Genomic DNA, 14,429 nt, shown 5'->3' on the forward strand with positions numbered 1-14,429 from the left:
ACAGATATGCGTATCAGGCATGGCAATCGTGGACGAACTTCACTGAAATGTAACCTGCCCATATAGTCTTAAAGTATAAATTTTGTTTCTTTATAACTGTTACTGTTTTTATGCAGTATTGTTAAGAAGTCCTTTTGTTTTACCTTTTGGTGTTTACAGTTTAAGTTTCGGGGTTTCGATGTTTCAAAATAGAGCATCAATGCTCAAATATAATAAATCAAATATATAAATCATTATATGGATGCTTCACAATACAAGTCTGATCGCAGGGGGGTCTTTTGATAAACTCGCCCTTGAAGGTAGTTGTTGTCTGGTAGTACGCAAGTCACGTGACAACACGGGGAATCCCCAAGTCCAAAACTGATGAAATGAAAGTTCACGCACGCGCATAGTCGACCAAAAGGTATGAATTATTGCAAAGTTTAGCTATGACGTCATTGTACACGTAGCCAGAAGCATCAAAATTTAGGAGAATTCCAATATTTAGTAACAACAATGAAACTAACTAGAGCTGTTATACACGCTGAAGGGGTCGTATTCGGCAGAGGTACTGCAGATGTGTACCCCAGTTATTATTTCTGTATACAGAAATGCACCCTAAACAAAATCAAAATTCAGAAAGGTACCCGGTACCCTAACCGGTGGACGAATCCATATTCTGCAACCCTAAACCAAATCCGTTTGTAGTTCTTATCGCTCAGCTCATAGTGAGTGGTATTGTGCAACGCGAAATGTTTGTTACTGTGAACGCTCGATCGTTTCTTATCTAACGCAATCAAATGTACCTAGTACAACTGCATGACAAGTCTAATCATAAAAACGACACAGTGCAGAATAAAACTCGCCCAAGGGTACATTTCTGTATTCAGATTTTGATTAGGGTACATTTCTGTACACCGAAACGTACCTGGGGTGCTTACCTGTAGTACCCGTGCCGACAACGCTATAGACGGCGTTGAGGAGGTACCGCTTCAACATAATCAGTAAATCTTGCGTGGTTTACAAACGAGATGAAGTGTGGCCCGTTTAGCAAGCAGACTATAGCTTTACAAGCACATTGTCAAAATTCAAAATCAAAATGTCGATCACCAATGTGTCGTAACTATTATATGAATTTATTTCGAAGGGAAATGTCAATGATAGCACAGGGGCCTGTAATGCTAAAAATACTGGCATCAAGATGTATACTGGGCCCGACTTTGTACCATTATATAGTGTTCAGACAACGCCGGTGACAGTGTTTACCTTTATGTCATTGTTTTGTAGTGCAAACCCCCGTGAATTATTGGTTGTAAAGGTTTTTGTGACTTGACCTTGAGAAATGTAACAATCCCTGCTTCAAAACTCTCTGTTTATCAGTTCCAGTGAACAGGTTCGTTTGAACAGGGATCATTTAAAAGATGTCAGTCAACGTGTTGAAATATTTCGGTCTTCAACCAATTACAGATGCAGGTAAAACGTGTCAAATTCACTTATTTGTTTGTGCTAGAACTAACTGATTTCATCCTAAACGAAACGTTGTGTTGTTAGGAATGTTAATTCCTGACCTAAGCTAGTGAAGTTAGTGAGTTAGTGACTTTTTATTCAACATGCACTCATTGTATAAAAAACTATACCCACACGTCTACGGTTTATAAAATCTATGCTACCTTTTTTTGTTCATGGACTTAGATGTTAAACAATAAACATTTTTCATGTTATCGTTTAATCAAGATGACAGTGAAAGGTAGGAAATCGGCTGTACCCTAGTCTATCTGACATTCCCTGAACCACACTGTAGTTCCTACTGCCTAGCATTCCAAGCAATGCTGAAACCCTAAATGAAGTAAGTCCAGATTTCCCCAGGTTCTGAATTTTCCTTCTGGCAGGGTCTTAATTTCAATTTAAAATTGTTTTATTTGTTGCTATCATTTCTGGCGTTCCTCGCAATATGATATTGCTGGAATAATGCTAAAAGCATGTGAAACCATACTCACTCACTCAGTACTGTCATAATTATATATATTCAGAGACTAAGATTTAATCAAGCTCTCCAAATACATTGCAGCAATGGCTCAGCTTAAAAAAAGCAAACAAATGTTGATATACAATATCCGGTTGTAAGTCAACGTTTGGTCGCATTGTGTAAAGCCCGTTTAAACCTCGCATCTACGGCTTTTGACACATTAGTCGTGATTTACAGGAATTCAGGCGATCGTCTATGGGGAAACGGTACCCACCTCTGCAACAGAAAAACTGCACAAGTGGTTGGCTCTTCTTCCTCCGAACATACGACAGCTCATAGATGATGCGAGCAAACAGAAGCGACCCTTTCTACCACCCGAAGCCACACCTGAGATGATGACGGCTACGAATGACACAATCTTATCAATGAATCAGATGGAAGTCTTGTATGTGAGTCACTGGATTGTCGGGTCTGTACTCGAATATTACTGGCAAACACGGATAAGTTGAACCGGCGCAGAGAACGCGTTTACGAGAAGTAGGCAGTGCATGGCAATGAGCAAACCCATTTTGTGTGTGAAGGGTAGCGCACATGTAGGCTAATGCATGTGCAGTGTATGATGATGAAATGGATTCGCTCGAAGGAGTTTCTTGAGATAGGCCACATGCTTCACACATCTCTCTACCCTTGATCACGTACAGCCTGAGGCCCTTTGCCTCACAATGGCAAGCTCCAAGGGGAAGCACTCAAACATGCTATTATGGGTCAATTGTCAGGTCGGTGCTCAACTTATCCTTGTTTGCCAGGAATAGACTGCCGCCATAAATAACTGGAACATTGGGGAATGCGGCAGATAACAGCAACCAAACATGAATCACCCCTGTTCTGTTGTATAATGCTTGAGGGAAATCAAACATTTAGGATCCGCATATGTTCGAAACCAAGGTTCTCGGCGAGTATCATATTTGGTTTGTCATCAAAATGTGCTTGTTGCTGGATTTCAGTCACTGCCAGCTAAATGTTGGAGAAATACTGAAGTGAAGTGGAACGTGTACCACTTTGATGGAATGGCTATGGTTACGACAAACCTAGAAACCATTGTCCGCAAGTCGGAACAACTGACCATAACAACCTGGTAAACGAAAGGGACGCAACTCTGCATACTGAATTGCGGCGTCATAGACGACTTGGTCCCTTCCCTGACAGGACATAACTGAAATATCGTTTATTTCACGCTGAGGACCCGGGTGTTTGATTTCCCACATAGGTGCAGTGTGTGAAGCCCATTTCTGGTGTCCCCGCCGGAATATTGTAAAAGGCGATGTCAGACTAAACTTTCACCGTTTGTAATTTCATTCTCAGAGGTGCATAGATCTGGCAATAGAAGCTGGTGATTTCAAGATGGCGTCCTGTATTGCCTTTACCGTAGACCGGGCCTCCTACTGGTCTGGAACGTCCAAACCCCTGCTGCAAATTGTGGATTTTATAAAGGAGAAATGCCCAGAGGTGGCCATCGCTCCTCAGATCCAAGTGAGGAAAGCCCGCCTCTTGAAGGACGAGGGGGACCTCCATGGAGCTATTAAGGTGCTCAACCAAGTCCTCATTAGGCCCCAGGGGAATCCAGGTAGGCCGCTGCACGGCATTACGCTCTTATAAAGTGTATTTAAGAGAAAGCATGGCTTTGTATTGTGAGGAACGCATGATTACAGTCAATTATATCTCAAACCAATTGATGTATACTTGTAGGAGAATGGAGGTATGCCGACGATGACCAGTATGTCACCACAAAGGCAGAGGTCATCAAAATCAAGGGCAACATTATGCACAATCTAGGTGAGTCGAGACTGTATGTCACACAGTTGGACAAGGAGGTAACACAGCTGGACAAGATCAAACAGCTGGAAAAGAAAGTCAAACAGGTGCACAAGGAGGTCTAACAACTGACCGAGGTCACACAGCTGGCCAGGGAGGTCAGACTAGTCAATAAGGTCACACAGCTGGTCCATGAGGTCACACAACTGATGAAGAATGTTCCACAGCTTGTCCACGAGGTCACACAGGTGGCCAAAACATTCATACAACTGACCAAGGAGATGACGTCATATAAATTCAAGGCTTTGATGGAAGTGAATATCTGAATCAGTCTTGGGCCAGTACGTACAAAGCGGAGATCTGCATGAAGACGAAATAACAATTTTTCAACGCAAAACATCTGGGAATCATTTTAGCCAAATCACCACCCTTTTGATGAGTTTCTTTGTGAATGAACACTTAGATGGCAGTTCAGATGTATAGTATATTAGGCCACAGTAGGAAAATGTGTAGAATATAATGTACGAATATGCAGTGTCCGGAGACTGTGTAGAGTGTTTCAACAGTGCATCACAATCCTGAGGTCCAGTATTGCACCACTGCCTCATAGTTGTGTCATGGAGCCTGTCTGAAATTTCAAGGGCGAAACACATTTTCCCTGGATTATGTCTATCAAAATTGCTCTACAAAGTAGATTTCAGTGTCGTAAACTGCCTATTGCAGCATTGAAAGACCACGAGTACAGATATTTTTCTACTGTTTTCAAGGTGTGTTTCTTTCATTAACCTGCTTAAGTAATTTGGTGCACTTCGTGATCTTGGTTATCGATTAGATCGTCTTGAGTGGGTGCCGCCATTGTGCTTCAGACAAATGCAAGAAACGTGATAGGTGAAATCTGTTTAATCAAATCGAGAGACATAGAATGGACACACCGCTTTAAGCACTGAGGTCACCACGAAATTAAAGCCCTCTTTCGGCAAGTGTGGAAACTGGTTCTTTACGGTCAGTTACTTCCCTTGCATCGGTAAGCCGAGTCTGTGAGTGGTTTCGTTTGTTTGCAGGAATGATGAAAGAAGCTGTCGAACCCCTTTTGCAATCAATCCAACTGTTTGCCTCTCTGAGAGAACAGGACGACAAGGGTATAGCATCGTGTCTCGGGCTGCTCACCAGATGTCTGGGAAGATTGTCACTGAACGACTACGATGAAGTCCGGCAGAGATTTCCTGAGGACTTTGAGTCCCAGCATCCTTGTCACCAGTCCTACTTGACTGGCATTGAAGCTGTCCGCTACATTCAGACTATTGATGAGAGTCTGTACCGCTCCAAACATCAGGTACACACTACAGGACTCACTTGCATAAACATTCATTCCAGCATAAGTGACCCACATGTGGTTACACATACACCAAAAATGAAATATCTAATATTATTAAAATGACATGTATTTGAAAACAAACATCCAATGTATTCGAAACAATAATTTCACTCTCAAGATATTTTTGGTTTTCTAGATATGCCACATCCAAATGTGCCTTCTTAATCTTCTGTTACGAAGGTTAGACTTAGTGTATGTTTCAGATTTAACCTCTTCCTATCATGACAAGCCAGTTTTCAAATTTTCACTTTTCAAATTAAAGAGGAATGTGCATTCTGTTGAAGCACAATAAACTGTGTTTACCCCGAGCCTTTATAACCAGACACTGTGAAGCGAAAACATTCGTGTCTGATGAAAATTTACACGGAAAATACACGTTTCATTCCAAATGTGTTTACATAATCCATACAGCATAATCAGTCAAAACAATAACTTTATGTAGATGTCACATGTTTGAACTTTAAGAATACCACAGTTTAGTTAACCGTAAAACAAACGACATGATCGATAAGGCCAAATTTACATTGGCGTCTCCCTGTTACGGAGGTAATAATTTGGCATGAAGTTTTCCAACTTAAGAATAAACTTTAAAAAATACCGTTAATATCAATGTAATAATTCAGAAAAGGCAATATCACTGTAATTCTAAAACCCCTAACGTAATACATACTGTACTTTATGTGTACGTTTCTAAAATAGTGTAGTTGGATGGGGTTTGCTAATTGTTGTCACTTTGTGACGATGTCCTTTCTGCAAGGTTGCGCGCATTAGTTTTCTTATGTAATGTGTAGTTCTACGCCGGCGGCCTAAAACAATATTAAACTATGGTGGTGATTATGACGACGACGACGACGATGATGACGACGACGACGATGACGATAGAGTTCTAAAATTCTTCGTGTCCGTGTCCTTTCAGCTGGATGCGGATGTATCACTGTTGAAATATGCCATTCTACGACCCTCTGTCCAAGAGGAATACAAGTTGTTCCAGACAGTCTTGAAAGAGATGAAGTCATGCTTGAGCGCACACAAGACCATCTCAGCACTGAGGAGCGTGGAACAGTTCCATGAATTTGTCCGAGCCTTATTCATGATCAGCCTCACTTTGTCACTCACCCCTGTCCAGCAGGACCGAGACCTGGCCGAGTACCTGCAGCAGCTGAGCATGGAGTTATACCTGCATCTATGTAGCCATCAAGCCGCTGGTCAGGCGGCCCAGTTGGACCATACATCGAGGACAGTGAAGATTATGGATTTGTCTTTAACAATCCTTGATCTTCCTAAGCTTGAAGGGAAGGTTGCCGGGAATGACAGCATGGATAGGCAGCATAGTGGGGATACAATCAAGACACAAGACGGGTCTCAGAATGAAGAAAACGAATTTCCGAGAGGACGTGCATCTCAGAACGAAGGAGTATCTCTGAAGCTAGTAGATAAGGCCCAGGACGTGGATGGGGCGAGGTCGTTAGCTAAGCATGGGTCAAGCTCCTTAGAAGAGCATCTTTGCGGGAAGGCTTGTCAGAAGCATCCTATCCCAGTCGCCAGTAAGACAGAACCAGAAGCTTCAGACTGCAGACCAAGAAAAGCAGAAATGTGTGGTATTATCCCTTCCGAGGGAAGAGCAGAGACAGAGTCTTCTAGAGGATCGTCATTCATTAGCCACAAAACAGAAGGCACGGATATCCAAACAGAAACAGGTGAATCCTCTGTGATCAATAGACGAAGGAAGGAAACGGCCCCGAGAGCCTGGACGTACAGTTTCCAACAGGCATCCATAGCCAGTCAAGAGACAACTCAAGGCTGTTACACCTATCCCCTGATGACTCCAGGTAGAGTTGTGGATCCTAAGAAGCAGTGGCAGATATATAAGCATAAATGTGTAGGTCTCCCTGTGGATCCAGCTTTCTTCTCCTCGCCGGTCCCTTGTAAAGGTACTCAAAACCAGGACGAGGCATCCTCGTCAGTTCGTCCGAAAGACCTTGTGAACTTATCAGTGCCATATATTTACCAAACTATTGAAAGTAGAGGTAGCACTGGGGAAAGGAAACACATAACTAAAGAGAACAATTTGGTTGACCAGGATGCAACAACGAAGCCATCCGAAACATGTGAAGATGCTGACAGATCATTCCTCCACCCCCACGACATTGCCAACCAGCCTATGATGAGGGAGGAAGACAGGAAAAGAAGGCAGTTGAATGAGAATACTGATATTCCAGAGTTATTGCCCCTTGTTGACCTTTCAAGGACAACATTGACCGATTCCTTTGTAGACATGGATCTTGGGGAGAGCATCACAACTGATGATCCGGCAGAGTATCTAAGCAACTGGCGTCCACCCCTGCCGCAACCTGAATCTCCCGCAGACAAGCTTCGAAGTAAGTAGTGGTCATTTTGAATTTTGTATTTAAAGAAAACAGTGAAACCTCAAATGTAACCCCACGCGTCCCATTAAAAGTGGGAATTGTGCTTTCGAGGGAATTTGCATATCATTTAATACGTATTTGCTCAAAATACACCTCTTAAGCAAAGGTTTGTAATGTTTTTAGTATTGTAGAATTGTTTTAGAGAAAACAAATGCGCAACACCACCAGCGTCGTTCTGTGAAAAGAAATTCTGTTATTATTGAACTTTGGGCACTAATTTCTCAGGGTCATTCCTGCTGACGTACAACCCCGCCACTGGAGACTGGACAGCCCAGAGTACTCTGGTATATATTGGGAAGAAGCTTGATCTGGATGAGGGAAAGAAAGGACACTGCCGAGATGCCTACCACGTTCAGTTTCTGCACCAAGAAGAACCCAGAGGACGGTATGACGCACGTGGTCCTCCTTTACAAGGGGCGGACCAAACATTATAATGGCAATGATCTGCGAGTTTTTTCATGGAAAAGTCACTTACAGTCAGTGCTCAAAAACTTGATTTGACAACTCAGTCTTCTCCTGAGAAAGTGTTACAGGGTGTTTATCATGGAAAAGATTAGGAAATATTGTTTTATTGAATTTTTTTTTTGAATATTGGAAACGTTACAACAAAACACCACCACTAAACCCGTCCTAGAAAATCCAAAAGTCTTTTTACTGGTATGGTTACAATTTCCGAAAGTCATTTTACTGGTATGGTTACAATGTATCGTTACAGTTACATGTTTCAAGTTCGTAATCTAATCTGGTGGACCTATGATAAACTTCAACAGAAACATCCCCGGTGATAAAACATCAGAGAATATATGATTGGATGGTGTAAATTGTTTCTCTCATATTTCAGTGTATGCTTCAAATTACCATCGGCCTACGAAGGGCAAATTAGGTTATAGACTGTATCTGCTAGCACCATACCGGCTGGGTTTCACTGGTCTTACTACTTGATCACTCTTGCTTAATGGCTTCAGACCAGTGACGTTCCCGGTTAGAATTGGCCATCAGCAACCTATATTTGTCGTGAAAGGCCACGAACGGGATCAGGTGGTCAGGCTTGCTGATTTGGATGACATCTGTTGCTAGTAACGCGGATCGATGTTCATGCTGTTGATCACTGGATTGTCTCTTCCAGACTCGGTTATTTACAGACTGCCGCCATATAGCAGGAATAATGCTGAATGCGGCGCAAAACAAAACTCACTCATAAACGGTGTAAGAACGTACACTGAAACGACACTCTATATGAATAATATATAGTCAGTAATAAATGTAAAGTCAGCGTTGCGAGTCAATTTTTCTTCGTATATGTCCGATACGGTGCACAGCTTCGTTTTGACAGCATTGATTGCTTACTCAACCTCAAGGACTTTTCATAAAGTAGCTACGCCCCTGTATGCTTTATTATTCAATACACAAATTTCAAACAACTCAGGTTGTTTTCAGATACGTGGGCAAAAGGTACAGGTCTCCACAGAACCACTCTGTAACACGCTACATGCAGGATGTGGTGTGTCAGATGATGGCTGGACACTATGTCCTCAAGTTCAACGAGGTCCTCCAGAACTACCAACGAGACATCCAGGTCCAGTTCCTGCCAGCAGCCCACCTTCAGTTGCTGACACCAGACGGGCGACTGGAGGACTGCATCAACGTGGAACCCTACCTCCACGGCGACTTCATCAAGCTCACCAACAACCTGGCCTTCTCCAACAAGAAGGAGCATCGCGGGGAGGAACTGGCCACGGCCTTGACCCACTTCTCCTTCTGCGAGTCCAAGGGCACGCTGATGATCGTTGACATCCAAGGCTGGCTTGGTAGTGAAGAAAGTGGCGTCATCTACCTCACCGACCCACAGTTCCATACAAGCGGCATGGAGAAATTTAGTCCGTATGATCATCAAGAGAAAGGCATGAAAAAGTTCTGGTTGGAGGTACACCCAGTATGCAATGATATGTGCAAGGCTGCTAGGCTGAGTCGACCTGACCAGTCTACGTCAGGGTGAGTCAGTGACTTGTGGTTAACGCTGCTTTTAACAGGGGCAGAGCGGTAGGTTAATGGTTGTACAGATCCTTCCTAAGGTTTCATTGCCCACATGAGCATCAATGCGTGAAGTCCATTTCTGTTGTCCCCCGCCGTAATTCTTGTTCTAATGTTGATGAAAGCTGTGTAAAACTAAACTCACTCACTCACTCACTTCCAGTCATATCATGTCAGATTACTTTGTCTGTTTTCCAAGTCTGCATCAGATGTCAGGGAGATTGTAAATGCAGATTCTAAGCATAAACGCAATTTATTTTCTGACGTCTTTAAAATAGCCATTGGATGTTTAATGGGACAGTAATGTCTTTTAATTGTGATTTCTACAATTTAGCGATCTGTGTCTCCATTTGTGCTGTGAACCCGAAGTGGATACACGGGACTGTCAGTTCCCTGAGGAAACAGGGATTTAATGAAACTATTGACATGGGGAAAATGAACAGAGTTTGAAATGTTTTTAAGGATTATCTTTCATTAGAATCTGAAAATACTAAGTGACCACATTCCACTATCTTAAACCTGCCAAGGGTCACAGGTTGTAATCAACTTCGGACACAATCCAGGATCAGTATCACTTAAACTGACAGAGCCAAGGTGCAAGACATTTATATGTATTTATGGCTGTTTATATTCCATGTTGGTGAAATCAGTTGCGTGCCACATATACCTTCGTTACAAACTCAATGCTTCATTACAACCGGCCGGCCATCGTTGCATCGAAATAGCGTCACTAAAGTTCACAACGAAAGCTTCTCGTTAGTTTAATCAATAAATGCGATTAATTGCGATAGCTGAAATAGGTGTAAAATGCGGACAAAATAGAAATCAATAATCATTCCGGCTCTTTAATAAAATTATCGTTGATTCACTCAGGTAAGAAACTTTACTATTGTTAAAATCTGCACCATATGCTATTATGTTTTAAGTTAAACCTGTTACATCTTTCTACCCTTGGCACTACCCATGGTTTGATCCTCTAACATTCACAGGCACTGCCGTTACCACGGTTACTATCACTATGGGGGCGGTGGGGTAGCTTAGTGGTTAAAGCGCCCGCTCGTCACGTCAAAGACGCAGGTTCAATTCCTTACATGTGTACAATGTGTGAAGACCATTTTCGGTGTCCCACGCCGTGATATTGCTGGAATAGTGCTAAAAGTGGCATAAAACAACACTCATACTGTGACTATGCATACTGACTGCTCACTCAGGTAACGCATTGTGTGTCGGTTGTGCCTCGTAAACTGTCAATGATACGTAAACTGATGTATTAGATTGTGTGCCTTGATATTTATTTTGACTATTATGTCGTTTGTAATTAGTTTATAGCATTGTCATTTCTGGTATATATGTATTTCTATAAATGACTGTAACGTGCTATAAAGCCTGATTGTATCTATTAACATGGTGGAAATGCGCAATATTTTATAAAGATTCTATGACAGAATATTTTATTGAAATATCGAAATGCTACACGTGCCACATCTTCAGTCTGCCAAGGGTCACAATGATAACGAAGGTCCAAGACCAGTATCTTGTAAGTGTTAACAGATAGAGATAGGCTAATCCAATTTATCGTGAACTTCACTCGTGGTCACACCGATAACGAATGTCCAAGACCAATATCTTGTATGTGTCAGCTGATGCATCATGTCTTTCGCTTGTCAACGCCGTTGTGGTCAAATACGTTATGAAAATCTTTATGTAATTCTGACAGATAGAGTAACTTAACTTCGCAGTAGGTACGTTATCGGTAGTCGAATTAGGCAATAGGATTTAGATACAACAACTTATCAGCAATATTATCAGTAAACCCGATTAGCTATGACAACTGGGAAAGGGTATAAAACAGGGACGACCACAGTCACAAATCATCCTGTGACTGTGGCGCAATAAACTCCTTGTTTATTTACTCAGGTAAGACCCTTTACTTTCTTCTACCTTGGCAAATCGTTACCATTACTGTTCAATGTTTTCTGTAAAACATTTTTGCTATCGTGACCACATGTTAAGATCCTTGGCAAGGTCGTTATGTTTAGGTGGAACGTGGTCGTTAATATATTTTAGACTGTTTTACTCTCTATTGCTCTGTTCAGGAGCGGCTAGGTACCCTAGTGGTTAGAGCGTTTGTTCGTCACGCTGAAGGCACGGGTTCGATTCCCCACGTGGGCACAATGTGTTAAGCCCATTTCTGGTGTCCTATGCTATTGCTGAAATATTGTTAAAAGCGTTGTAAAACCCAAATCGCTCCCTGCATTGCTGTTCATGTTTGTCTGTTTGATAATAGTGGTTTCGTGACTGTCGTGGAGCGTGTTGTGTATTGTTTCAATTAATGTATTATGAGTGAATATCTTCCCGTGTTGAATGATACTGGTATAATGTACAGAGTGTGTTCGACACTGTGTATTTCATTATGTAATGCGTAATGTTGTTTTGGATATGCTAGTATTTAATTTATAAGATGTATGAACGAAATTGTGTTGATGTTATGTGTTAGAAATGTATCTTGATTTATGTAGTATGTGTTGTGTACATCGACGTATGATGATTATGTACTTTGTATAGCAGCATGTAATGATAATGTATCTTGGCAACTGATTACTGATTGTCAATATGTTCTAATAATTATTTGTACCTAATTATGTAAAAATGATCCTGTGACTGTGGCGCAATAAACTCCTTGTTTATTTACTCAGGTTCTCGTGTTGTGTGTGGGTTGGTATAGTTACACCTCCTAGCTGCCAAGCGAGCTGATTCCCCAAACTCGCGAGTTAACATATCTATCCCACGGAAGACTATTTTTTGTATTGATTTCGTGGCTATTCAATAAACACATTGTTTATTCACCCAGGTCTTGTGTAGTTGTGTAGGGTGGTTATGCACATTGGCCCCCCTGACCAGCTAGTTCCCATATTTCCATACAGGTGCCCCTTTCACGAAGCACTAAGGTGATCGTAAGTAACTAAGGTGACCTTAGCGCAGTGTTAAGGAATGTGAGTTAAGGTTAACCTTAGTAAAGGTTGAAAGGAGCCCCCGAACTGTGCTCCTAGGAGATATCGCTTAGACAGTAGCTTTTGTACAATGTCCTGACAATGCTATGACGACATGAACCTGATGACGTCACAATGCAAGTTTAATGGTAGCACCATGTTTAGAGATGTACATTTTTCATTCTTCAAAAAAGAAGAGCGATGTTTGATGAGAAACAGAATCTCACACTCGTGTCTACTGATATCATTTATACACTCCTTGATAAAAGTAAAAATGCAATATAATGTATAAAAGTATTTTAAACAGTGTAACTTTATAAACTCGTGTTAATATGATTGATATAAGTAGACTCTTGGGTGAGATTCTTCATACCCGCACGTTTTGATAAAACAAGGAATTAAGAAATACAGTTCGTTCTACCACCATGTATAGTGTAATAAAGCACACTTTCGCCCTGAACTATTACAGTTAAAGCACGAGGAAGTTTGCGTCCGAGTGCTTTAACGATGTAATAGTTCAGGGCGAAAGTGTGTTTTATTACGCTATACACGGTGGTAGAACGAACTGTATTTCTTTCCTAAGATGCCGTATTTAATAATTTCTAAGCCTAATTTCGATTAATCTATGGCAGAAAACAAACGACGGTGTCTGTGACGTAAATTAAGAATCCTCGCACAGGGCTAACTGACGCGCTGTTCTTTTGACGTGTCAGCCCCCTACGTTAAGACAAACGTTACTAGAAAAACAAATGATGAACAGTTTGGTGAAGGTTTATGTTCGGGTTAAATACCTTCTCTAGATCATTTTAATTACATCTCTTAAACCATACAAGGCAATATGACCGTCTCATTTCTACTACCAACGAAAGTTTAGATCAGTTACATTCAGCTGAAGCTGACTAGTCATGCAACATTCCACGACTGTATGGTGGGAATGTAAACATTGCAAACATGACTGTGTCTCTGTAAAGTTTTGAGTCGATCTATGAGGCATTTTATCCTTCGGGAAAACATAAACATAAAGTTTCCACAGGTGATGTTAGTTGTTTGATGCAACTGCAAACCAAGAAACGGGATGCGACGAATCAGTTTACTGTGGGAGGCTGTACGAGGCGATGACAACTGACATCCATCGTGACGTCGGTTACATTGTGACGTAATGCAAAAAAGTTAGATTACGAGGGGGCAGACTGGAATGGCGCTGTGACGTTAACACATTGTGACGTAATGCAAAAAGTGCACATTTTCCTCTGATAAAGTATTGTCGGCGCCTTTGATCTTTCGCCGAAGCATCTTAGAATGTGAGGCAGACCTACGTACGTACTAAGAAAACAGGGTTTTTCAGCCCCTGTACAGTCTGATAGATTCCTGTATATGCAACGAATCACAACAAATGGTACAACTGTCATTATTTGTTATTTGCTTGTGAAGTTTGATCCTTGTTTATCACCGCCCTCAGAAATATTCCAGTTATATGACGGTTGTCCGTAAACTAACAAGCGTGTGATCCAGTGATCAACAGCATGAGCATCGACCTAGGCATTTGGAGTACGATATGTGTCAAACAAATCAGCGAGCCTGAACACCCGATCCCGTTAGTCGCTTACATATACATGCAGTGCTTAATGTGCCAAGGATGCACATGATCAGTGATTATGATAATAACCATTAAGTATTACATATTATGTCCTTGATAAATGCTGATGTCAAGATACAAATATTATATTGTAGGGACATTCTGTGGAAATGCAGTGCTTAATGTGCAAATAGTGGACATGATCAACATAGTGCTATATTCATTATTTACTATATATTTTTTTACATCTCTGTTGAACTTATTATAAATATGC

The 14,429-nt window shown here is 41.5% G+C and overlaps 1 protein-coding gene across 1 annotated transcript; it reads left to right on the plus strand.

Moving 5' to 3' along the window:
* Positions 1-334: 334 nt before the first annotated feature.
* On the plus strand, positions 335-12,279 carry LOC137258829 (alpha-protein kinase 1-like). The gene is made up of 9 exons (XM_067796522.1): positions 335-403; positions 1,360-1,452; positions 2,183-2,394; positions 3,308-3,569; positions 3,692-3,778; positions 4,819-5,090; positions 6,049-7,510; positions 7,784-7,943; positions 8,996-12,279. The coding sequence occupies exons 2-9, from the start codon at positions 1,401-1,403 to the stop codon at positions 9,552-9,554; spliced, it is 3,066 nt and encodes a 1,021-aa protein (XP_067652623.1). The 5' UTR covers positions 335-403; positions 1,360-1,400; the 3' UTR covers positions 9,555-12,279.
* The last annotated feature ends 2,150 nt before the right edge of the window (positions 12,280-14,429 follow it).

This window comes from Haliotis asinina, chromosome 12 (genome assembly GCF_037392515.1).
Source record: "Haliotis asinina isolate JCU_RB_2024 chromosome 12, JCU_Hal_asi_v2, whole genome shotgun sequence".
In the NCBI taxonomy this organism is placed as follows: domain Eukaryota; kingdom Metazoa; phylum Mollusca; class Gastropoda; order Lepetellida; family Haliotidae; genus Haliotis; species Haliotis asinina.

Excerpts from the sequence above, each read along its gene's own strand:
- LOC137258829 (XM_067796522.1), top strand. The coding sequence starts at position 1,401 with ATGTCAGTCAACGTGTTGAAATATTTCGGTCTTCAACCAATTACAGAT. Across the intron at positions 1,453-2,182 it reads TCAACCAATTACAGATGCAG|GAATTCAGGCGATCGTCTAT; the intron begins GTAAAACGTGTC and ends CGTGATTTACAG. Across the intron at positions 2,395-3,307 it reads ATCAGATGGAAGTCTTGTAT|AGGTGCATAGATCTGGCAAT; the intron begins GTGAGTCACTGG and ends TTTCATTCTCAG.